The 25,643-nt window shown below is 41.1% G+C and overlaps 1 protein-coding gene and 1 long non-coding RNA gene across 2 annotated transcripts in view; both read right to left on the bottom strand.

Moving 5' to 3' along the window:
• The window catches only part of LRIG2 (leucine rich repeats and immunoglobulin like domains 2), a 64,854-nt gene extending 59,562 nt beyond the window's left edge, over positions 1-5,292 (bottom strand). The window contains exon 1 of the mRNA XM_058716178.1: positions 4,608-5,292. Within this exon, the coding sequence (XP_058572161.1) occupies positions 4,608-4,846 (239 nt within the window). The 5' untranslated portion in view covers positions 4,847-5,292. The remainder of the gene's footprint in view (positions 1-4,607) is intronic.
• Positions 5,293-18,836: 13,544 nt separating this feature from the next.
• Positions 18,837-21,748, bottom strand: LOC131504172 (uncharacterized). The gene is made up of 2 exons (XR_009257836.1): positions 19,240-21,748; positions 18,837-18,988 (listed from the first exon to the last, which is right to left on the bottom strand). It is a non-coding gene; the product is annotated as an uncharacterized LOC131504172 (long non-coding RNA).
• Positions 21,749-25,643: the final 3,895 nt, after the last annotated feature.

Genomic DNA, 25,643 nt, shown 5'->3' on the forward strand with positions numbered 1-25,643 from the left:
CGGAGCCTACTTTGGGCTTTCTCTCTCTCTCTCTCTCTCTCTCTCTGCCCTACCCCCACAAGTGCGTGCTCTCTCTCAAAAATAAACATTTTAAAAGAAAAAAAAAAAAGACCTCCCCTTGCACTGATATGTAATTTTATGGAGGCTGTGGACCAAATTTCAAGTGGGTGACCAAGGAAGACGTCTAGCAGCTGTCTGGATATGTCCAAAACCCATCCAACTGGCCAATTTCCAGTCTATTTTCAATTAGTCTTTTTCCTTTTCAGCTCAAGTAGTTGCTTTTGGGGGCCCCTAAATCCCCTCAGAGTCCCCAGTGGAGGGCAGGGGGCCCAAAATTCAAGTGACTATAAAGACTGAAGTGGAAAAAGTTCTGACGGGCGTAGAGAGGAGGAAGGAATTTGGAAGGGGATCTAAGAAAGGATTCAACAGAACTGGAGGGAAGACTGAGGGTGGTAAAAGGAAGAAGGAGGAGCAACAATGGGAAGGGAGAGCTCTCTGAAAAGCCATTCTGGGGGCGCCTGGGTGGCTCAGTTGGTTAAGCGTCCGACTTCGGCTCAGGTCATGATCTCACAGTTTGTGAGTTCGAGCCCCGCATTGGGCTCTGTGCTGACAGCTCAGAGCCTAGAGCCTGCTTCACATTCTGTGTCTCCCTCTCTCTCTGCCCCTTCCTTGCTCATGCTGTGTCTCTCTCTGTCTCAAAAATAAATAAAACATTAAAAAAAAAAAAAAATTAAAAAAAAAAAAAGAAAAGCCATTCTGGGGCTCAAAAGAGGCCAATGAAGTTCTGTATTATTCTCAGCAAAAGCATGCCAACAGGAATGGAAGTAGACAGCACTGGCAGAAAACATAGTTAGTAGGGGTTCAAGAAGAGTATTTGAGTCAACTGAGAAGTTCCCACAGAAGAGGCAGGATCCAACAAAGAAAATTATGAGGTGTTACAGAGAGCCAGGAAGACAGACTTCCAGTGCAAGGAGTTAAGGAAAAGAAAAAAAAAGAAGAGATTTCCAGTCTAGAGAATTAGAGAATAATCCTCATTCAGGGAAAAAAGAGCCAGGAATAAGAGATTTACAGACTGATAGGCAGCTTTCAAACGAAGAAGCCTAGGACTCTAACCTAGCTTCTTACAAACAGCTGTTTGCCTGGTACTCTAACTGAGCCTCTTACAGGGGACAAACATGGGACTCTAACCCAGTCTCCAGCCTGTGTTTATCTGGGACTCTATCCCATTTTCTAGGGTATACTCAGACTGTTAAGAATCAAAATCTGTCCTTACCAGCTTCCACGGACATTTGTCCGGAGCAATGGTTCAGGAGTCGGACTCACCAATGGATCCCCGATCAATCAGTCAGGAGTGAAGATAAAGCTTTCAAAGGTACACACTTAGGGTCCTGGGTGAGAGGTCTGGGGGTCCAATGATGAATCTGATCCTATCCAGTTTGTGGCACCAAAACTGTTAAAAGGAAAAAAATATTCAATGATACTTGTTGAAGCACGGTAAGGAAGACTTTGGGGGATGGTGAGGCTATGAAATTTTGTAGTAGGGGAAGGAGATTGGACTCAACCCTGAACACTGCATGGGCAAGAGGAATCTTATAGCTAAGGTGAAGGGTGGAGTCAATGAATGGAAAACTATTAAGAGGAAACATGAGGGGCCGGGGGGCTCCAACAGGATTCTTGCTAAAGATAGGCCAGGGCATTCAGACATCACCTTTACGATGGTGTAGAAGGAGGAACCCAATTAGGTATCAAGGGGGAGTGCTTCTTGCTAAACTGACTTAGCAAGGTTCTTGCTAAAACCGCATTTTACAAGGATGTGTACATATGGCCTAGGAAAGGTTCAGAAGCCTGACTAAAGCCTCAAGTGAAGAGCTTTTGTCACCTGTTTCTTCCTTTTATTCCACATATAATACTCCTGACACCAGACATGTGGGGTTTTTTTCTCCCACACCAACCAATTCTAGACACCAGCTGCAATTCAATTCAATTCTGACACTAACCAGAGTTACAAACCTCATGACCTAAGAGCTCAGTCTCATAAGACTGTCCCCCACTTCAGACACCAATCACAAGAAGTGGGTCTCCATGTTACCTACAACTTGTCTGACTTGGTTACAATTGGGAGGTTCCCAAGACCCCCTCACTGATTGAATCACTTGCTAGAACAGTTCACAGAACTTAGGAAAACACTTACTTACGTTTACTGGTTTATTACATAAGAAAGGATATGGTAAAGAACACAGATGAACAGCCAGACGAGATACATAAGGTGAGATCTGGAAGGGTCTGGCACAGGAGTTTCTGTCCCTGTAAAGTTGGGGTGTGCCACTCTCTCAGCATGAGACATGTTCACCATCCTAGAAGCTCTTCAAAGTCCACACTTTTGGGATTTTACGAAGGCTTAATCATACAGGCACAAGCAATTATTAAGCCCCTCTCCCCTTCCAGGAGAATGGGGACAGGGCTGAAAGTTCCAAGCTTCTAATTATGGCTTGGTCTTTCTGGGGACTGACCCCATCTATCCAGGAACTTACCAAGAGTCACCTCATTAAGCCAAAAGACACTCCTATCACCCAGGAAATACCAAGGGATTTAGGAGCCCTGTGTCAGGAATTAGTCAAAGACCTAAGGGTTAGAACAGAAGATGCTTGTAGAGCTCTTGTCATTTAGCAAATTACAAGAGTTTCAGGAACTCTGTACTAGGAACCAGGGACAGATACATGCATATTTCAAAAACCAAGATTAATGGATTTCATCTATAATCTTTTTGATGATGGCCACAAGTTTCAGCATTTGAGTCTGAATCACTTATGTATTTAGAGCATTATGTCTACTTTGAACATTCAAAATTACATTAAAAAAAAAACCCATGTGTACCTGGTGGTTTTATAGCTGAAAGCAATTACTGAAGATGTTACATTTCTCAGTTTAAAACAGCACAATGCCATCTTTTAATATTCCAAGAGCTGTTCTGCTAATGTAAGACTTCCATCCAATTACACTTCTACAACAGAATTGCTCTCCAAGGCATTTTACTTCAACTGAAAATGTCAATTTCATTATAGGACATTTAAAATTTGGGGATGTCATTTGGCTTTAGCAAATTTGTCTAGATTACACAGAAATCAAACCCAAACACAAACTAATTGTACCTTACATAAAACTATTCCTAATTATTGTTTACCTACCAATGGAGAATCTTAAAAGTAAGCCACATTTTTTTCAATTACAGCTAAATAAAGTTGTGTTGGTTTTAAACCTGCACCAGATAATCAGGTAGCTGTTCCAAGAATTTCTTAGAAAGAGGCACTTGCCGCATTACAAAAATGCTGTGCTAGGTTCAATTCAGATTATGCTGCTCACCAATATCAATTTTTAAATTTAATCTGGGTCAACAGAACCAGAATTAGCTACAGATGCCACTATCATAAAAACAACAGAAACATCTTATTTTATGACAGGTCTATGCTACTACGACATTTGGTTATTTAAGTTACCTTAGTTTTCTCAAAGAATTCCTGAAATAGCTTTCCTTCCTATCTATCTTAACCTATTTGTAAATGTCTAATTACTCTAAACAGCAGCAGAGAGATCTATTTGTATTCTACTTCCAAGGAAAATCCAAATAGTCCCTCATATTTTAATTGCACCTCAAACTATACTTTTTTGTAACACTCCTTTTAGAGAAGACTCTATTAGAAGTCTGTCAATTAATAAATTCGGTGCTCAGTTAGCAGCAGAGAAATAACTGTATGTTAGTGGTTAAGAAACCCCATAATTGCAGCATTTAATACCTACTGTTGCTCCTAATGCCACCAGGCTGACTCAGACTAATGAGCTCTCCAGGTGCCACTGTCTAACACAGGCCTGTCAAGATGAGCACTCAGCAGTGGAGTCTCCAGAAGAATTAATCCAATCACTGTACTTGTTTGTCACGCATAAACAAAGAGAACTGGTTTTTAGGTTCTTTGCCACAAAAAAATGCACTGAAAACAATTAAAGTAACACATGATTAGGGAAAGAATACTTCCCTTCTTTACAGTGAATCCTGAATTAGATTTTAAAAATGCTACTTATAAAGGTATTTGCTCAAAGTATTGGATCTCCTAAGCCATGATGTTTTAACCCTGTTAAGTATCAAAACTATGGCACCAAATGTGCAAATGCGAACTAGGGACAAAAGGACCGTTCTTATGTCATTGGCGATCGTGGTTATCAAATCACGTACCTGGGGAGCATTCAAGTTGAGTTACACACTGGATGATGCAGCCCAAAGTGGGCGAGGATCCCCAACCATCCAGAGTCAAGGTCGGTGCCCAGGTCAGTGAGCCCTTAACAATATCCCCTTTCCAACTCCTCCCCAGTGCAGGAATCACAAACTCCCTGGCCCCAAGAATCTTAACCCTGGTTTTCGTGCTAATTTTCATAACCTTAACTCCAGGGTTTTTAGGCTCCCACACCACCTCAAAAAAAGTTCACAACAGTATAATGGCATTTTTCTTCAGTACTTCAATTCACAACCGCGACCTTCATCCAACTGTGTCTCCCTCCCGTCCCCTTGGAGAGGGAGCTCCCTTTCCTTTGGATCCCCGCCCGGCAACTCTACTCACAGGCTGGCAGTGTCGGGGGGCAGCGGGCTCGACAGCGCCCTCCAGCTCGGCGCTGGTAGTTTCCTGCGACTGCAGTCCAGCAGAGGGATGCGGCAGGAGCAGGGCGCGGGGCAGAGACCTGCCCGAGCGGCCGGCAGCAAAAGGAGGACAGCCTGGGCGAGGAAGAGGAGCTGGGAAAGTGGTCCGGACCGACAATCCAGCAGCGGCTCCTCCCGGACGCCTTGGGGCGCCGGCGCCATTTTCCCCCCGACCTGGACCCAGCCGAGAAGAACCGCCAGCTAGAAGAGACAGCTTGGCGGAGACGTTTGGTGGCTACGCTGCCACCCCAGGGCCCAGCTGTCGCCTGTACCCTCTAAAGGGAAAAGAGGGGCGGATACGGCGCAGCAGTGGGGGCGGCGGCCGAGGACACACGGCTGAAGCCCTACGGACAACGCTCCTCCGCCCCGCCCCGCGACGCAACGTCTTCACGCACAAGAGCCAACCAATCGGTGCCACACAAAGAGGTCGCGTCGGGGGCGGGACTCCGCGAGGAGGTGGAGCCAGTGACTGGGAGTTTCTTAAGGACGACTTTAAGGTGTCCGTCACTTTGCAGCGCCTCACTGGGGTTCCGCCGCTGGTCCTCCACTGGAGGGCGCAGTGGCTCCTTAAGAGGAAGAGCGGCTAAAGCTCTGCGAGTCCCAAGTCCTGATTTGAGGGATATCTACTATAGTAATAGAAAAGGATCTTTTTTCTGGACTCCAAGGGGAATGATAGAAGGGCTACCTTCCAACTTGCGAGCACTGAAAGGGCCCTGGAACTTCCACCTGGCATTGGCCTCCAGAGCCCAGCTGGGGCCACCGCTGCCCGCTCCTGCTTGTCTGCAGCTCCTGCAGTCATGCAAGTGGGCGGCAACTCCTTTTAACTCGAAGCGTGTTATCACTACTGGTTGCTGGACCCCTAAGCTCCTGAAGGCAGAGGCCCTGTTTATTCATCTGTGTACCTCCAGCTTCTGTTTTGCTTGGAGTTTAAGAAATGTTGATGGGACTGCACCTGCAAGGCATGTCTCTAAGGAAAATACTCTTCTGTTTCAGCGAAGCTGTCCTATATCCTCACATTCAGAAAAGCAAGTCTGTGTGTCTGTGTGTGTCTCTCTCTCCCTGCCTCTCCCCCACTCGTGCTTGCTCTCTTTCTCTCTCAAAAATAAATAAATGTTAAAAAAAAAAAAAAGGAAAAATTCAACTGAGTAAATTTGAAGGTCTAGTTGGCTTTATACAACATTCATGAACGAGGATGCATCCCACCTAGGAAGTTAAAAAGAGCTCTGAGAAGCTGTACAAAATGGAAGGCTTTGTAGGCAGAAGTTAGCAGAAAAAGGAAGTTTCTAGCAAAAGGTCACCCTCCTTTGGGGGGAAAGTGGGATCTAACAGGCACATTACCTCACTAGTGCTGACCAGGTAATTCCAGACTGACTGATTAAAAGTCACAGTCCTGGGAGAAGTTGAAACTGAAATTAGGCTAGGTTTTTAATCTTAGTTTGCTGATATGGGGCTTAGCACAAGTGACTCCATTTTGGATTTATTTCTATTTCAACACCAGTTACCTGGAGACAGAGGCAGGCTGGCATTATTATAGGTTTTCTGACTTTTCGAATTAAAAGACTGAGCAGGTTAAAAAAAAAAAAAAAAAGGCAGAATGCCTAGGTCATACTGTTGCCCTAGAAAGTAACTGAAATCAATCTTTCCATGGCAGGTTTGGAGTCACAACTATGCTTTTAAAACCCTTTTTCCATTTTTTAAATTGAAATATTTCTTGGAATCAAAGACATACCCATTGCTCCAATCTAAACTAAACTTTTAAAACCAAGACAGCAGGGTGAAACTCACTCTTAGTCTCCCTTCCCTGGCTGTTGAACATGCTTCACAACCTCCACTAAGAAATTGGGCATAGGCAGGAGTATCTTAGTACCTCTCTGGATTATAGTTTCAGAGCTTCTTTTTGGGCATGATAGAAAATCATGCTCTCTATCCTGTGTCCTCTCCAATAAATTGTACAGGTTACACCATCCAGGAGTCCCTCCCAGCCCTTAATTCCTCCTGCACATTATTTTTTACCATTCTTATATAGCACATATGTGCATCTTATATACCTCTGTATTCCCCATACAGGCTAGCACAGTACCTGGCATATAATAGACAATAAATGTATGATATGTGAATAGATGATGACATTATTTTACTCCCCTTGATAAAATGACCTAAATTTTTTTCTTTTTAAACTTTTAGTATGGAGGCGCCAGGGTGGCTCAGTTGGGTGAGTGTCCAACTCTTGACTTCTGCTCAGGTCATGATCTCATGGTTGGTGAGTTTGAGTCCCACATCAGGCTCTGTGCTGATGGTGTGGAGCCTGCTTGGGATTCTCTTTCTCCCCCTCTCTCTCTGCCCCTTCCCCACTCTCTCTCTCTCTCTTTCAAAATAAATAAACTTAAAAAAAAGCTTTTAGTATGAATTTTTACTTTACAGCAATAAAAAGAATCATAGAATAAGCCCATATGCCCAACTTTACTAAATATATTTTTAATAAAGTTTAATGACCTGTTTCTCATTAACAATGGAATAAAGAGTTTTTATATTTATTGTCCTAAAACTGTCTAATTAATCCTTGGGTGCCAAGTACCTGAGCAGAGTTTTTAGAATTCAGTGTGCCCATAAGCTAAGAATACCCCAACTCCAGACTCCTAAAGAAAATGGCTCACTTTGGATCCCTTGTTGCAGATGTTTCTATAAACACCAGACTTTTGTATAAACACCATCCCTTAAAATTTAGCTGCCCCATCTCCCCTTATCTCAGGACTTTGCTCTTTGCTAAGTCATAGCTAACTAATCTGGCCAATTCTGTTCTCCTAAACTAGAGATCCCAAAGTTACTCACACTTTCCCCTCTTTCTTTCCTCCCACATCCAGTCAGTCACTGGGCTCTATTGATTTCTCCTAAGGAGTGTCTGAGATCTTTCCCCACCTCTCCATCCACACTACTCTTGTCTCTGTTCAGACTTTCCTCTCTCTATGGGTATTAATGCAATAACTTCTGAACTCTTCTCCTGTCCTCCATTTCTCCCCTCTGTCAGAACTATTTTTCCAAAGAATACTGATATAGGTATGTTGTTAGCTTCTCCCTACATAGAAACATTTGAGCCTGGCTGGCTCAGTTAATAAAGCATGTGACTCCTGATCTTGGGGTTGTGAGTTCAAGCCTCACATTGGGTATAGAGATTACTTAAAAATAAAATCTTAAAAAAATTTTTTTTATGTTCCCAGTGGTTTTTATTTTGTTTTTGATATTTCCCCCCAATGTTCTATAATGAAAATGGATTATTTCAGAAAACAGGAAAAAATATTTTTTTTTAATTAATGACTTCCCATTGACTGTAATATTGAATTCCAAATTCTTGTTTCTACCATTGAAGATTCCACAGTTAGGGCCCAGACTAACTACCTCCCACATTTCCCATTACCTCCTCACCATCTTCTCCATATTCCAGCCACAGGAAATTATTTTCCTTTCATAAATTGGGCCACGCATGTCTATACTTACTTGTACATGCTGTTCCTTCTACAGGTTGTCCTTTCCCACTTTCTCTGGCCAGACATTTCTTACTCTCCTTCTATGTTCTCCCTCTTTAAAGATTTCTCTGACTATTCTAGACATTTAGTGGTTTCCACTTCCATTTTTCAACCACAGTCCATGGCATTCCTCTATATATTCATATATATTAATTACATCCCATTGTGCTGAAAATAACTTTTTCTGGTTGTCCTCCCGCTAAGTAAGAAATCCCCATACTCATTTTATCTCCCTGGTGCTAAGTGCAGTGTCAGGAATATAAGAGATTGTAAATGAATATTTGTTACTGAATAAATTATTGTTAACTTCACTACTTCTCATTATCTACAATAGCCAAATTATGGAAGCAGCCCAAGTGTCCATCTGGAGATGACTGGATGAATAAAATATGATGTGATATTATCATATGATACACACACACACACACACACATATATATATATACACATATATAATGTTATTCATCCATAAAAAAGAATGAAATCTTGCCATTTGCAACAACATGGATGGAGCTGGAGAGTATAATGCTAAGCAAAATAAGTCAGAGAAAGACAAATACCATATGATTTCATTCAAATGTGGAATTTAAGAAACAAAACAAATGAGCAAATGAAAAAAAAGAGAGAAAGGCAAACCAAGAAGCAGACTCTTAACTACAGAGAACAAAGTGATGGTTACCAGAGGAGAGGGGGGAGGGGAATGGGTTAAATACATGATGCGGATTAAGGAGTGCATTTGCTGTGATGAGCACCGGGTGTTGCTTGGAAGTATTGAATCATTACATTGTACGCCTAAAACTAACATTACGTTGTACGTTAAATATACTGGGATTAAAATTAAAAGCTTAATTTTTAAAAAGTGAAATAAAAAACTTCACTGCTTCTCTTACTGAATAAGCACAAATCTATTTAGAATGCATTTGTCTCCTTCCATCTCTTCCTTCCTCTATCTCCTTTTCCTGCAAAAGCAAAGAAGAAATAATAATGATTACTCATTGATGCAAAATATAAAGCCAGAAAAAAACAGATAGATTGAGCTTCATCAACATTAAAAACTTTTGTGTAGCAAAGGATCCTAGCAACAGAGTGAAAAGACAATGTTTGGAATGGGAGAAGGTATTTGTAAATCATGTATCTCATAAAGGGTTAACATCCAGAATGTATAAAGAACTCCTGCAATGCAATAATGCAAAAAAATTTTTTTTTGAAAAATGGGCAAAGGACTTAGATACTTCTCCAAAGAAGATATACAGAGCACCTGGGTGGCTCAGTCGGTTGTGCATCCAACTTCAGCTCAGGTCATAATCTCACCAGTTCGTGGGTTTGAGCTCCGTGTCCGGACTCTGTGCTGACAGCTGAGACCCTGGAGCCTGCTTCAGATTCTGTGTCTCCCTTTCTCTCTGCCCCTCCCACACTCACGCTCTGTCTCTCTCAAAAATAAAATAAACATTAAAAAAAAATTTTTTTTAAAGAAGATATACAATGGTCAATAAGCACATGAAAAAATGCTCAACATTCCTAATCATTAAGGAAATGCAAATCAAAACACAGTGAGATACCACCTCATACCCATCAGGATGGCTATTATAGAGTAAATAATAAATAAAATAAATAACATAAAATAACATAAATAACATAAAATAAAATAAAATAAAATAAATAAAGACTGATATGAAATTGGAACTCTTGTGCACTGTTGGTGGGAATGTAAAATGGTGCAGCTACTATGGAAAATGGTATGGCATTTCCTCAAAAATATAAACAATAGGGGCACTTGGGTGGCTCAGTCGGTTAAGCATCTGACTTTTGATTTTAGCTCAGGTAATGATCTTGCAATTCATGGGTTCAAGCCCCGTGATGGGCTCTGTGCTAACAGTTTGGAGTCCGCTTGGAATTCTCTGTCTCCCTCTCTCTCTGCCCCTTCCCTGCTCTCTCTCTCTGTCTCAAATATAATTAAATATTTTTCTGGGTGCCTGGGTGGCTCAGTCAATTAAGCATCTGACTTCGGCTCAGGTCATGATCTCACGGCTTGGGAGTTCGAGCCGTGCGTCAGGCTCTGTGCCAACAGCTAAGAGCTTGGAGCCTGCTTCGGATTCTGTGTCTCCCTCTTCCTTTGTCCCTCCCCCACTCATGCTCTGTCTCTCTCTGTCTCTCAAAAATAAATAAACATTTAAAAGAAATTTTTTTAATAAATAAATAAATAAATAAGTATTTTTAAAAGAAAAAAGATGATTCTTTAAAAAACAAAGAAAGCAAGGACTTGAAGACATATTTGCACACCCATGGTCATAGCAGCATTATTCACAGTAACCAAAAGGTGGAAGCAACCCAAGTGACCATCAACAGATGAATGGATAAAGAAAATGTATTATATACACTCAATGCAATATTATTCAGCCTTGAAAAGGAAGGGAATTCTGACACATGCTACAACATGGATGAAACTTTAAGACATACTAAGTGAAATAAAAACCAGTCACAAAAAAAAAATATCATTAATTCCATTTACATGAGGTACCTAAAGTAGTCAAATTCATAGGGACAGAAAATAAAATGGTGGTTGTCAGAGGTTGGGGGGGAGGAGGAGATAGGGAGTTCTTGTTTAATAGATACTAAGTTTTCAGTTGGGATGATGAAAAACTTCTGGAGATGGGTAGCGCTGATGGTCCCAAAACAACACAAATGTACTTAATGACACTGAACTGTGACTTAAAAATGGTTGAAATGGTCAATTTTATGTTATGTATATTTTACCACAATTTTTTTTAATCTAAAACCAGAAATTTAAGACTTCTCTTTGAGTCTTCCCTTTCCCTTTATTCTCCATCTGCTCCCAACTCTTACCCCATATCCAGTCCATCAGCAAATCTAAAATATACCTTAAAACTGACTGCTTCTTAGGAAAGAATATCCAATGGAAAAAAGACAGTCTCTTCAACAATGGTGTTGGGAAAACTGGACTGCGACATGCAGAAGAATGAAACTGGACCACTTTCTTACACCATATACAAAAATAAATTCAAAATAGATGAAAGACCTAAATGTGAGACAGGAAACCATCAGAATCCTAGAGGAGAACACAGGCAGCAACCTCTTTGACCTCAGCTGTAGTAACTTCTTACTACATTACTTACATGCCTCTGGAGATAAGGGAAACAAAAGCAAAAGTGAACTATTGGAACTTCTGTGCAGTAAAGGAAACAATCAACAAAACTAAAAGGCAACCTATGGAATGGACGAATATACATTTGTCATATTTGCAAATGACACAGTGGATAAAGGGGTAGTATCCAAAACCTATAAAGAACTTATCAAACTCAACACCCAAAAAATGAATAATCCTATTAAGAAATGGGCAGAAGATGGGGCACCTGGGTGACTCAGTTGGTTAACCGTCTGCCTTCAGCTCAGGTCACAGTCTCACGGTTCGTGAGTTCAAGTTTAGCATTGGGCTCTCTGCTGTCCACACAGAGCTCGCTTCAGATCCTCTGTCTTCCTCTCTCTCTGCCCCTCTCTCTCTCTCTCTCTCTCTCTCTCTCTCTCAAAAAGAAAAAAAAAAATGGGCAGAAGACATCAACAGACATCTCTCCAGAGAAGACATGCAAATGGTTAACAGACACATGAAAAAATGTTCAATATCACTCATCATCAGGGAAATACAAATCAAAACCACAATAAGATACCACCTGACATTTGTCAGGATGGCTAAAATTAACAACTCAGGAAACAACAGACGCTGTTGAGGATGTGAGGAAAGGGGAATCCTCTTACACTGTTGGTGGGAATGCCAACTGGTATAGCCACTCTGGAAAACTGTATGGAGATTCCTGAATAAACTAAAAATAAAACTACTCTACAACCCAGCAATTGCACCACTAAGTATTTATACAAAGGATGCAACAATACAGATTCAAAGGAGCGCATGCATTCCTATGTTTAGAGCAGCACTATCAACAATAGACAAGTTATGGGAAGAGTCCAAATGTCCATCCACTGATGAATGGGTAAAGAAGATGTGGTATATATACACAATGGAGTATTACTCAGCCTTCACGAAGAATGAATCTTATCATTTGCAATGACATGGATGGAACTATAGGGTATTATGGTAAGTGAAATTAGTCAGAGAAAGAAAAATACCATATATAGAATTTAAGAAATGAGACAGATGAACATAGGGGAAGGGAAGGAAAAATAAAGTAAGATAAAAACAAAGAGGGAGACAAACCATAAAAGACTCTTAACTATAGAGAACTAATCGAGGGATGCTGGAGGGGAGGTGGGGGGGGTGAGTTAAATGGGTGATGGGCATTAATGAGGGCACTTGTTCTGATGAACACTGTGTGTTATATGTAAGTGATAAATAACTAAATTCTATTCCTGAAACCAATACTACATTATATGTTAACTAACTTGAACTTTTTAAAAAATGTTTTAATGTTTGTTTATTTTTGAGAGAGAGAGAGAGACAGTGTGAGTGGGGGAAGGGCAGAGAGAGGAAGACACAGAATCCAAAGTAGGCTCCAGGCTCTGAGCTGTCAGCACAGAGCCCAACGTGGGGCTCAAACTCATGAACCACAAGATCATGACCTGAGACGAAGTCAGACGCTTAACCGACTGAGCCACCCAGGCACCTCTTAACTAACTTGAATTTAAATAAAATCTTGGAAGAAAAAAAAACCTGACTACTTCTCTCCATCTCTGTTACCGCCACACCAGCTCAAGGCACAAGCATGTCTGACCTATGCCACTTCAGTAGCCTCCTAACCGAACTCTTTTTTCCAACCTTATTCCCCTCAAAACCATCTGCACAGCAAACAGCATGAATGTACTCCTTAATAAGTAAATCAGAATGCCAGCAACTTACTACATTATCAGATATAGTATGTATGTATATACATGTTATATGTATTACATATATATTATAAATATAATGTATATCATATATTTTTTCATTTACTAAAATACCTGTATGGTTTTTCTTCTTTAACACATATATACACTATATGATATATAATATAGATCACATATGCCGTAAGATATATGTAAATACCTACTATATAAGATATATCATATATCATATATGTGTGTTAGACATAATATTCCGGACATATTACAGACATATTATAAATACTCTTTGCCAACTTGAGACACAATGAACTTCCTTAAGCTAATAAAAGATATTTACCAAAACCTGCAGCAAACATCATACTTAATATTAACATTAAAAATAAAATATAATTGGGGGGCGCCTGGGTGGCGCAGTCGGTTAAGCGTCCGACTTCAGCCAGGTCACGATCTCGCGGTCCGTGAGTTCGAGCCCCGCATCAGGCTCTGGGCCGATGGCTCGGAGCCTGGAGCCTGTTTCCGATTCTGTGTCTCCCTCTCTCTCTGCCCCTCCCCCGTTCATGCTCTGTCTCTCTCTGTCCCAAAAATAAAAAAAAAAAAAAAACGTTGGGAAAAAAAAAAATTAAAAAAAAATAAAAAAATAAAAAAAATAATAAAATATAATTGGGGTACTGGGTGGCTCAATCAGTTAAGTGTCTGACTCAGTTTCAGTTCAGGTCATGATCTCACAGTTCCGGAGTTCAAACCCCACATCGGGCTCCATGCTGATGGTGTGAGAATCCCCCTGCTTGGGATTCTTTCTCTCTCTCTCAAAATAAATAAATAAACTTTATTTAAAAAATACAAAATACAATATCCTAGGGGTGCCTGGCTGACTCAGTCAATAGAGTGTTCAATTCTTGATTTCGGGGTTATGAGTTTGAGCCCCATGTTAGGTGTAGAGAATACTTTTTAAAAAGCTCTTTAAAAATGAAGTATAATAGGGCTCAGTCAGTTGAGTGACTAACTCTTGATTTGGGCTCAGGTCATGATCTCACAGTTCGTGACTTTGAGCCTGGCATTGGGCTCTCTCAAAATAAATAAATAAACTTTTAAAAAATGCAATATTAAAAAAATGCAATATAATATAAACATTAAAAATATTCATTATACTGGGACACTTGGGTGGTTTGGTCAGTTATGCATCTGACTCTAGATCTCTGCTCAGGTCTTGATCTCAGGGTCATGAGTTCAAGCCCCATGTTGGGCTCCATGCTGGGTGTGTAGTCTACTTTTAAAAAAGATAATTAGGGGTACCTAGGTAGCTGTATCTCAGTCCATTGAGCAACAAACTTCAGATCAGGTCATGATCTCACAGTTTGTGGGTTCCAGCCCCACACTGGGCTCTCTGCTGTCAGTGCAGAGCTCGCTTGAGATCCTCTGACCCCTCTCTCTCTGTCCCTCCCTTGCTCTCTCTCTCTCTCTCTCTCTCTCTCTCAAAAATAAGTAAACATTAAATAAATCTTTTTAAGCTAATTAAATATTTTTTAAATGTTTGTTTATTTATTTTGAGAGAGAGTATGCACACATGCACACACAAGCCAAGGAGGGGCAGAAAGACAGAATCCCAAGCAGGCTTCACGAGCTCCACACAAGGCTCCTTCTCATGAACCATGAGATCATGACGTGAGCCAAAATCAAGAGCCAGACGCTTAACTGACTGAGCCACCCAGGCACCCCACTAATTAAATATTTCTTAAAATTCTCATTTTACATTTAGGTTAAAGACAAAGATGTCTATTACTGCTTCCATACAACAGAGTACCAGAGGTTGTAACGAGTGCAGAAGGAGGTCCTAACCAGTACAAGCAAAGTTATCAAAGGTTTAAGGATTTTAAGAGAAGATACAAAACTACCCTTACTCATACAGGATATGATTGAAGAAAAGCATCCAAAAGAATCTTCAAGTAAACTACTGGAATTATTAAAAAGACTTAACAAATCTCTGACTACAGGATCCACAAACTAAAATCAATTGTTAATGTAATAAATCAGCAATTATAAAATATAGTTTTTAAAAGACAGCATGTGCAATAGCAATAAAAATTACAAGACATCTAGGATAGAACTAAAAGATACCGCGATCAAACAAAGAAGTGCAAGAGAAAAAGCGTATGGAGAACATAATACAACATTATTGAGGGGCTCTTGGGTGGCTCAGTCGATTAAGCACCCAATTCTTGATTTTGGCTCAGGTCATGATCTCATGGTTTGTGAGTTCAAGTGTGTCGGGCCCTGTGCTGACAGTGCTTAAGATTCTGTCTCTTTTTCTCCCGCTGCCCCTCCCCTCCTTCTCTCTCTCTCAAAAATAAATAAATAAGCATTTAAAAAAAAAAAAAAACATTATTGAAAAGTATTTCTTAAAATGCCTAAGTAGCTGGAGAGTTATACTCTGCTTTTAGATTGGAAAAGTCATTATCATAAAGATATCAATTCTCCCAGATTGATTGTAGACTTAATGCAATCCTAGTAAAAATCCCAAATGTACATGGTATTGCAAGGGAAAAATACCAGCAGGAAATGTAGAAAAATTTGCTTTACCAGATATCAAGTTAGATGTTAAGGGGCCACCTGGCTGTCTCAGTCAGAAGAAAGTGCAACTCTTTACCTGGGGGTGATGCGTTTGAGTCCCACATTGGGTGTAGAGATTACTAAAAAAATAAATAAATGTAAGAAAGAAAGAAAGAAAGAAAGAAAGAAAGAAAGAAGAAAGATAAGCATTAAAACTATAGTGATTAGGGGGCACCTGGGTGCCCCAGTCAGTTAAGTGTCCGACTTTGGCTCAGGTCATGATCTTATGGTTCGTGGGTTCAAGCCCCGTGTCAGGCTCTGTGCTGACAGCTGGGGGCCTGGACCCTGCTTCAGATTCTGTGTCTCCCTCTCTCTCTGTCCTTCCCCTGCTCATGCTGTCTCTCTCTTTAAAAAATAAATAAACATTAAAAAAAAGTTAATGAAAATAAAATAAAACTATAATGGTAGTATGTAGTACTGCCACAGGGAAATTTAGGTAGATTTTCGGTACATTTCAGAGACTTAGCTACATACATTTGATTTTTTGACCCAGGTAGAACTTCAGATCATTGGAGAAAGGATAGACTTTTTAATAAATGGAACGGAGGTCATTAGATAATCATACAGGAAAAAAAATGAAACTGGATTCCTTCTCACACCATGTACAAAAATCAATTCAAGGCCTAATAATGAAAAGTAAAACCATGAAGCTTTCAGAAGAGAACAGTAAAGACTATCTTTTTCATTTTGGAATAGGGAAGGATATCTTAAAACAAACAAACAAAAATCATTCACCATAAAAGAAAACAATGATAAATATGAATACATCAAAATAAACTTCACAAAACATACATAAAAAAGATATTTACAACATACATAACCAACAAACTATCCTGAATTTGCAAAAATAACTGAGATAAGGCAAACAATCCAAAAGAAAAATGGGCGTAAAATTTTAAGGTGCACTTCAAAAAAAAAAAAACAAACAAACAAATAGCCAAAAAGCACGTGAAATACTGTCTGAGCTCTTTATGTGTCAGGGAAGTGGAATATTAAAACCACAATGAAATAGCATTACACTTATCAGACTGATGAAAATGATAAAACCTGACAATCCCAAGTGTTGGTAAGAAAATGGAGCAATGACAGGAGCCTGGGTGGCTCAGTTGGTTGAGCAACCGACTTTGGTTCAGGTCATGATCTTGTGGTTCGCAAGTTTGAGCCCCACATCTAGCTCACTGCTGTCAGCAGAGCCTACTTGGGATCCTCTGTACCCCTCTTACTTCCCTTCCCCCACTTGCACTCGCTTGCTCGCTCTCTCACTCTCTCAACAATAAATAAATAAACATTTAAATTTTTTCAAAAAAAAAGGCAGAAAAGAAAATAGAGCAATGAGGTGTCTCATCAAAGGCTAATGGGAATGGGAAACAGCATGGGATTATCTAATAAAGCTGAAAATGTACATGTATCATAAGGCAGCAATTCCACATTTAGGTATACACTTTAGAGATAGGCATGCTTATGTACCTGGGCACATGCACCAAAATGTAGATGGCAGCCTTATTATAATTGCTCAACACTGGAAACAACCCAAACATAATATTGAGCCAATGATCCAAATTACTTTTTTCATATAAAGCTTACAAAGGAAATGTTATTGAGAGATGCATACACAGACAGTAAACTATAAAGAAAAGGTAATTATTCCTAGAAAAGCTAAGAGTGGTGACCTCTAATGCAGGAGGAGAATGATTGTGATTGGTAAGCAACATACAGGGAACTTCTGGAGTTCCAGCAATATTCTGTTTCTTGACCTGGAAGGTGGTTACATCGGTTTTGCTTGACAACCAAAATGTAGATTTCTATTTTTTTTTACACTTTTACATATGTTATAGTGTGTCATAGAAAGGTTAAGACTGACAAATCTGCCAAAATGAATCCATAAGTGCAGCACAATTCCAAGAAAGAATTTTATGAAACTTGACAAGTTGATTCTAAAATTATAAAGAGCAAAGGTCCAAGAAGAACCAAGACTATCTTTATTAAAAAAAACAGCTAAGTCAAGGAGCTGATTCTTCCAAACAATAAGACTTATAAAATACTACTCTAGTGATTAAGAAAGTGGGGAAGAGGTATAGGGATAAACAACAAGAACAGAATACAGAGTCCAGAAATCAAGTCACGCCCACAGGGAGATTGATATAAGACACAGGTCACAATACAAACAACAAATATGCTGGAATGTAAAAAAATAAAATAAAAGAGATCCCTAGCTCACATTATAACAAACATAAAACCCTAATGGAATAAAGACCTTGGGTAGAGAAGGTAGACAGAAACTACTCTTTGCTCACCAAATCTACTCTCCTATTCTTCCATAATAATCACATTGCAGATAGGTCTCATAATGAAATCAATTTCTTACAATGGGATATAAGCAGAAATGCTGACTGCCAATTACAGCTCTGGAACTTGACATCGGTATGCCTCCACCACGCCCTCCTTCCCTTTCCTGCTGGTTGGAATTTGAATATGGCAGCAATTCAACTTTGATTATAACCATGGTGATATGCCCAAGGGGATGGCAGACTCACCAGATGGCATGAACCCGGGTCCCTGAATGTCTCTGTTCAGCAAAGCCACCTCAGCAATCTTCGGGACTGTTTTGTGAGAGAATAAATGTATCTGTTCTTTAATGCACAGCATTTTGGGGTCTCTTTGTTATGGCATCTCAGCCTTCACTGACACAGAAATCTTTTGTAACCATGACTCAAAGAGCACCAACTAGATGGAAAAATGTCGATAAATCTGACTATATTAAAATGAAAAACATCCAAACCACAAAACACCATAAATAATGTGAAAATAGTAGCTACGAATGAAAGAAGAAATTTATAATGCCTACCCAGAGTATGTAAAAAATTCCTCAGGGCTCCTGAGTGGCTCAGTTAGTTAAGCATCCAGCTCTTGATTTTGGCTCAGGTCGTGATCTCACAGTTTGTGAGATCTGAGATCGAGCCCCGTATTAGGCTCTGTACTGACAAAAGCATGGAGTCTGCTTGGGCTTCTCTCCCTCCCTCTCTCTCTTCCTCTCCCTGCTCGTGCTCTATCTTAAAAATAAATAAACATTAAAAAAAAATCCTCACTTCACTAGAGAAAAGATAAACAACCCAATAGAAAAACAAGGGAAAGAAATAAACATGAAATCACAGAATTAACCAAATGGCCAAATAAACATTATAAAAAATATTCAACTTTAATATTAATCAGATGAATGCAAATTAAAACTACCCCCAAAAAAATACCATTCACATCTAAAAATTGAGAAATGTAACATAAGTATTAAAGTCTAACAATACCAAATGTTGGCCATGAGCAACAGGAACTCTTTTTTTTTTTTTTTTTTTTAAATTTTTTTTTTCAACGTTTTTTATTTATTTTTGGGACAGAGAGAGACAGAGCATGAACGGGGGAGGGGCAGAGAGAGAGGGAGACACAGAATCGGAAACAGGCTCCAGGCTCCGAGCCATCAGCCCAGAGCCTGACGCGGGGCTCGAACTCACGGACCGCGAGATCGTGACCTGGCTGAAGTCGGACGCTTAACCGACTGCGCCACCCAGGCGCCCCAACAGGAACTCTTATACCTTATTATTGCAGCAGCATAAATTAATATAACCACTTCAAAGAATAACTTGGATCTAGCAAAGTTGAAGATTCACACTACTATAATCCAGTAATTCCATTCATAGGTATATACCCTAGAGAAACTCTTTTTTAATTTATTTATTATTTAGTTTACATCCAAGTTAGTTAGCATATAGTACAACAATGATTTCAGGAGTAGATTCCTTAATGTCCCTTACCCATTTAGCCCATCCCCCCTCCCACAACCCCTCCAGCAACCCTCTGTTTGTTCTCTATATTTATGAGTCTCTTATGTTTTGTCTCCCTCCTTGTTTTTATACTTTTTTGCTTCCCTTCCCTTATGCTCATATGTTTAGTATCTTAAATTCCTCATATGAGTAAAGTCATATGATATTTGTCTTTCTCTAATTTCACTTAGCATAATACCCTCCAGTTCCATCCATGTAGTTGGAAATGGCAAGATTTCATTCTTTTTGATTGTTGAGTAACACTCCATTGTATATATACACCACCGCTTTATCCATTCATCTGTTGACGGACATTTGGGCTCTTTCCATACTTTGGCTATTGTCGATAGTGCTGCTATAAACATGGGGGTGCATGTGTCCCTTCGAAACAGCACACCTGTATCCCTTGGATAAATACCTAGTAGCGCATTTGCTGGGTCATAGGGTAGTTCTATTTTGAGTTTTTTGAGGAACTCCATACTGTTTTCCAGAGTGACTGCACCAGTTTGCATTCCCACCAACAGTGCAAAAAAGATCCTCTTTCTCCACATCCTCGCCAACACAGGTTGTTGCCTGAGTTGTTAATGTTAGCCATTCCCACTGGTGTGAGGTGGTATCTCCATGTGGTTTTGATTTGTATTTCCCTGATGATGAGTGATGTTGAGCATTTTTTCATGTGTTCACCATCTGGCTGTCTTCTTTGGAGAAGTGTTTATTCATGTCTTTTGCCCATTTCCTCACTGGATTATTTGTTTTTGGGTATTGAGTTTGATAAGTTCTGTATAGATTTTGGATACTAACCCTTTATCTGATATGTCATTTGTAAATATCTTCTCCCATTCTGTTGGTTGTCTTTTAGTTTTGCTGATTGTTTTCTTCGCTGTGCAGAAGCTTTTTATTTTGATGAGGTCCCAGTAGTTCATTTTTGCTTTTGTTTCCCTTTCCTCCGGAGATGTGTTGAGTAAGAAGTTGCTGTGGTCAAAGTGGTCAAAGTGGTTTTGTTTGCTTTCTCCTGGAGGATTTTGATGGCTTCCTGTCGTACGTTTAGGTCTTACATCCATTTTGAGTTTATTTTTGTGTATGATGTAAGAAAGTGGTCCAGGTTCATTCTTCTGAATGTTGCTCTCCAGTTTTCCCAGCACCACTTGCTGAAGAGACTGTCTTTATTCCATTGGACATTCTTTCCTGCTTTGTCAAAGATTAGTTGGCCATACGTTTGTGGGACCATTTCTGGGTTCTCTATTCTGTTCCATTGATCTGAGTCTCTGTTTTTGTGCCAGTACCATACTGTCTTGATGATTACAGCTTTGTATTACGTCTTGAAGTCCGGGAGTGTGATGCCTCCGGCTTCAGTTTTCTTTTTCAAGATTTCTTTGGCTATTCAGGGTCTTTTCTGGTTCCATACAAATTTTAGGATTGTTTGTCCTAGCTCTGTGAAGAATGCTGGTGTTATTTTGATAGGGATTGCTATCCTAGAGAAACTCTTATACATCGACATACTTGAGTGTTAATTGCAGGATTAGTTATAATAGTTGAAAGTTGAATGTTAACTAACTATAATTTAGTTTTTAATGTCTATTTTTGAGAGAGAGAGAGTGGGGGGAGGGGGAAAGAGAGAGGGGGACAGAGGATCTGAAGCAGGCTCCACACCAATAGCAGCGAGCCCAATGCGGGGCTCAGTTCTCACAAACTGTGAAATCATGACCTGAGCTGAAGGCGGATGCTCAGTTGACTGAGCCACCCAGGCACCCCTTAACTAACTAGAATTCAAATAAAAATTTGGGGAAAAAAAGGAAATTGGATCAATCTAAAAGTCCACCAACAAAAAAATAGATGTAGTAGCACCTAAAATAAATCTCAAAACTTAATGACAAATGAAAAAAGCAAACTGCCAGCAGATATGTCTGGTATGTCCAAAATACACAAAGTTTAAAATATGCAAAAAATTATATGTAGTAAATATGCAATAAAAGCATGCATGTAAATGGTAAACACAAAATTCAAGAATGTTGTGGCCTCTGTAGAGAAAAGGTGGGGAATGGGTTCTCGTGTGTGCGTGTGTGTGCATGTGTGTGTGTGTGGTATGTGTGTGAGCACATGCTTAGGATTGTTTTTATATGGGAAGAAATCAACCTCTTCATGTGGGCCTCCAGAGAGGGAAGCAAAACTCCATGAAAGACCCTTTTTATATTCCTATGGGCTTGTAAACAGTCCTATTTACAATTCTGTTTGAATTTAGTCTCCTTCCCTATACTGTGATTTTTTTCAAGGTATCTTCATTTTTTTTTTAATTTTTTTTTTAACGTTTATTTATTTTTGAGACAGAGAGAGACCGAGCATGAACAGGGGAGGGTCAGAGAGAGGGAGACACAGAATCCGAAACAGGCTCCAGGCTCTGAGCTGTCAGCACAGAGCCCGACGCGGGGCTCAAACCCACAGACCGCGAGATCACGACCCGAGCCGAAGTCGGCGGCTTAACCGACTGAGCCACCCAGGCGCCCCTCAAGGTATCTTCAAACATACAGTAATGGTCCTTAAATTTCAGCAGGTATCAGAATCGCTTGAAGGGCTTGTTAATAAACAAATTGTTGGGCTGGCTCCCAGAATTTCTAATTCTGTAGGCCTGGGGTAATGCTGAAGAATCTGTATTTCTAACAAGTTCCCAGGTGATGATGATGCAGCTGGCCCATGGACTATATTTTGAGAACCACACTCGGAGACCTACCGTGAAGTCTATTATACACAGCACGTGTGTTTTTGTGGTTGTGGGGAATTAGACAAAGAAGTGAAGGAAAACGTATCCCTCTCCACGTTCAGCTTGGGCTAAGGCCAGCATGGAAGCTCATAATTCTGGGTGGCAAATAGAAGTGCTGACAGGGCAGCAGGTGAGAGCCAGGTGTCAGCGCAATGACTTTGATAGGAACCCCGTTTCCCCTAAATGTATGCCTGAACAGGTATGAATGATATAACTGGCTGGGGAAATAACTCCCCATCAAACCATGCCTCCTACCCTCCCCTGTCCTCAGCATAAACTCCAGTTTCACACCATAGGATGTCAGGGAGGAGGCTGTGAATGCGGACTCCATTGTGTACCTAGCAAACCAACCTGTCCCCGGGCTGCTGGAGCTTCTGAGCTAACCCAATAGTCCCATCTTCTTGTTTTCAGCCAGCTGGGCCACTCCCCAGGCCTGGTCCTTTATCTTTCCAAGGCCGGGGAGGTGGGGGACTGCTCTCACTAGGGATGAGACACTTGTGATGGTTTAATGGGCTCTTGGGAACCTCAGGGCTTGGGTATTCTCAGCAATCAGCAAGAGCAGTCATGCGTTTCTGGGCCCTCCAGCATCAGCTTCACTCGGCTCACCAGCCTTCCAGGCCTGGAATGTACCCACAAACTCTTTAGCTTACTAAAAGCCCAGGGAAATTGTGTGCGTGCCTGCATTGTGTGTGTGTGTGTGTGTGTGTGTGTGTACATGTTCAAGGGGGAGCTGAAGGCCAGTGCGTGGAAAGCCAGAGGCCTCAGGCCAGAACCTTCCAGCCCATAAATGGGACCCTGGTGATGTGCCAAACAGCCAGACTCTCATTCTGGATAATGAAGTTCTCACTGATTATCCTGTTGATGTTCTACGAGACTGGGGCACAGGGAGGTCCATCTCCTGCCAACCCCAGGTCCTTGTTCCACTCCCCTGTGGAAATGAGGGTGCCCCACAATTCACTTCCCCAGCATAATGGCGCATCCACAAGGGACGCTGGTCCTGGGGCTGAACTGAAGTGACAGCAACAGTTTATTAATTGGACTAATGAGAGGCCTAGGCAGGGAGACAAGGAGAAGCTGGAAGAGCGAGAAAGGAGATGAAGACGGAACACCTTACAGGACAGGAGTTCAGGAGTAGATACGGGATTAGAACCTGTTCATTCTCTGAGCCTTTGGGGACTGGGCAGCCAGGGGTTTAGATCTGGTTTTGCAAAACTCCTATGTTTTACAGGAAATATGCCAATTTTTCATCAGCAAACTGTAAACGCCCCCATTTCCTGAATGCCTGTGTCTGGCCACCTTACTGTTTTGTGTGCATGATGCCAGCTCATCTTTACAAGATTCCATATGAGATGGGAATCCTTATATCCATTTTGCCCAGGAGAAAATGGAAGCCCAATGAGGTTTGCTCAAAGTCACACGTGTAATAAATAACAGAGCCCAAATTCTGAACCACTGCCATTGTGGGATGTGAGCGCTAATGAGACCCATACAGGTCACACTTACTGACCCTTCCTCTTTCCAAACGGACAGTACGAAGCCCTTTATAAGTCACAGCGCCTCCAACCCTATAAGGCACCAGGTTTATTTTCCCTGTCTTACAGATGAGGAAGTTTAGGTTCAGAGAGGTGAAGTAATTTCCCTACAGCCACACAGCCAGGAAGTGTCAGAGCAGGGATTTGCTATCATCTACCAGGAACTCTCACCTTATTTCCTTGCCTGCCTTAATCTCTCTTTTCCCTGAACTCTTTCCAGCATCCTGCATAAGAGAAGGCAAGCTGCCTGAATGGTGGGGAGGTTTATTTTGCTGTAGAGGAGGCTCCAGTTTCACGGAGGGGGTCAGGATTGCCATGAGATTACGGAGCCAAAGCCGTAAGCAAGTGTGGAGGACAAGTCATCAGGACCTGGGACTGGAGGCTTGTAAAGGCTTGTTAACGCAGGCAAGTGCAAAGGTTCCTCCAGGGCAACCTAAAGCTGGCTCGTTCCCCTCTCCAGGAAAAGGCTTGAGGAGTTATTAATAGCATGAAGTTCTCCTCAATGTTGTAAGATTTAAATTTTTTTTTTTTCTGTCAATGAGGCCAATGAGGGAAGCTGCTTCACAGGCTGCTTCATCCTTCCTGTTTGTCGTCAGGAAGCAGTTCCAGCTGACCAGCCACCAGGAACCTGCTGGTTAAGCAGCTGGTAATGGACTGCGAAGCAGCACAGCACGAGGAGGGCCTGCCAGGCAAGGGTCAGCACCCTCCAGGGACCGCTGGGCCTGCCTGCAGAGAGGAGCCAAGGATTAAGAACACAGGAGCATGGCTGATGTGTGCACATCTAGCTATCCTCTGCATTTCTCTCTCTCTCTCTCTTTTTTTTTTTTTTTTTTTTTTGCAAAAAATGCCTGTAGGCAAAAGTTCAAATCACCCAGAAGAATATAAAGTAAAAAGCGAAACTTCGCCTCCCAGACACTGCCACCTGCCAGGGATAACCACTGCTATTCGTTATCTATCTTTTCTATCTTTTTCTGTTAAATCTTGGTATAAATATGAGCTTACATTTTTAAATTTTGTATTTATCACAAAATGGGATTGCTATGGGGAGCCTTGGTGGCTCAGTTGGCTAAGCATCTGACTTCAGCTCAGGTCATGATCTGGCAGTCTGTGAGTCTGAGCCCTGAGTTGCACTCTGTGCTGACAGCTCAGAGCCTGGAGCCTGCTTCGGATTCTGTCTCCCTCTCTCTCTGCCCCTCCCCCACTCGCTCTCCCTCTCTCTCCAAAATAAATAAACATTTTTTAAAAATGGGATTGCTAGACTGATCTCCAATGTAAGGAGTAAGTCTCCAAAATGTTAGTGCAATTTACATCTCAACCGTGTATAAAAAGGCCCATTTCCTTCCATCTGAGCCAACGGTGACTTCTTTTATAGTAAAACAACACAGCACTATGTAAATTGTAAAACTCATAAAAATGCCTCTCCCACTCTTTCCCTTTCCTCTGTCCTTTCCTCTGCTTTCTATTAAATTCACGACCTCTGATCCATGCATACTATACAGAATCCAAAGGTTTGTCAGTAGACGAGAAAGCAAGAGGAGGGGGACCTCACGGCTCATCACTGGGAGACACAGAAACGCAGTATTACTCTGTAAAAGACGATGCCAACCCATCATATGTATTTACAGCTCATTAGCCAGCAAAATATGTATGCCCAAGACTCCTTGCTGCATTTGGGATCCCATTTGATCCTCAGATAATCATGCAGTTAGAAAAAGCAAGCATTGGGGCACCTGGGTGGCTCCGTCAGTTAAGTGTCCGACTTCGGCTCAGGTCATGATCTCACGGTTTGTGACTTCGATGACCGCCTCTGTGCTGACAGCCCAGAGCCTGGAGCCTGCTTCGGATTCTGTGTCTCCCTCTCTCTCTGACCCTTCTCCCCTC

The sequence above is a fragment of the Neofelis nebulosa genome, chromosome 2 (genome assembly GCF_028018385.1).
Source record: "Neofelis nebulosa isolate mNeoNeb1 chromosome 2, mNeoNeb1.pri, whole genome shotgun sequence".
Taxonomy (NCBI): domain Eukaryota; kingdom Metazoa; phylum Chordata; class Mammalia; order Carnivora; family Felidae; genus Neofelis; species Neofelis nebulosa.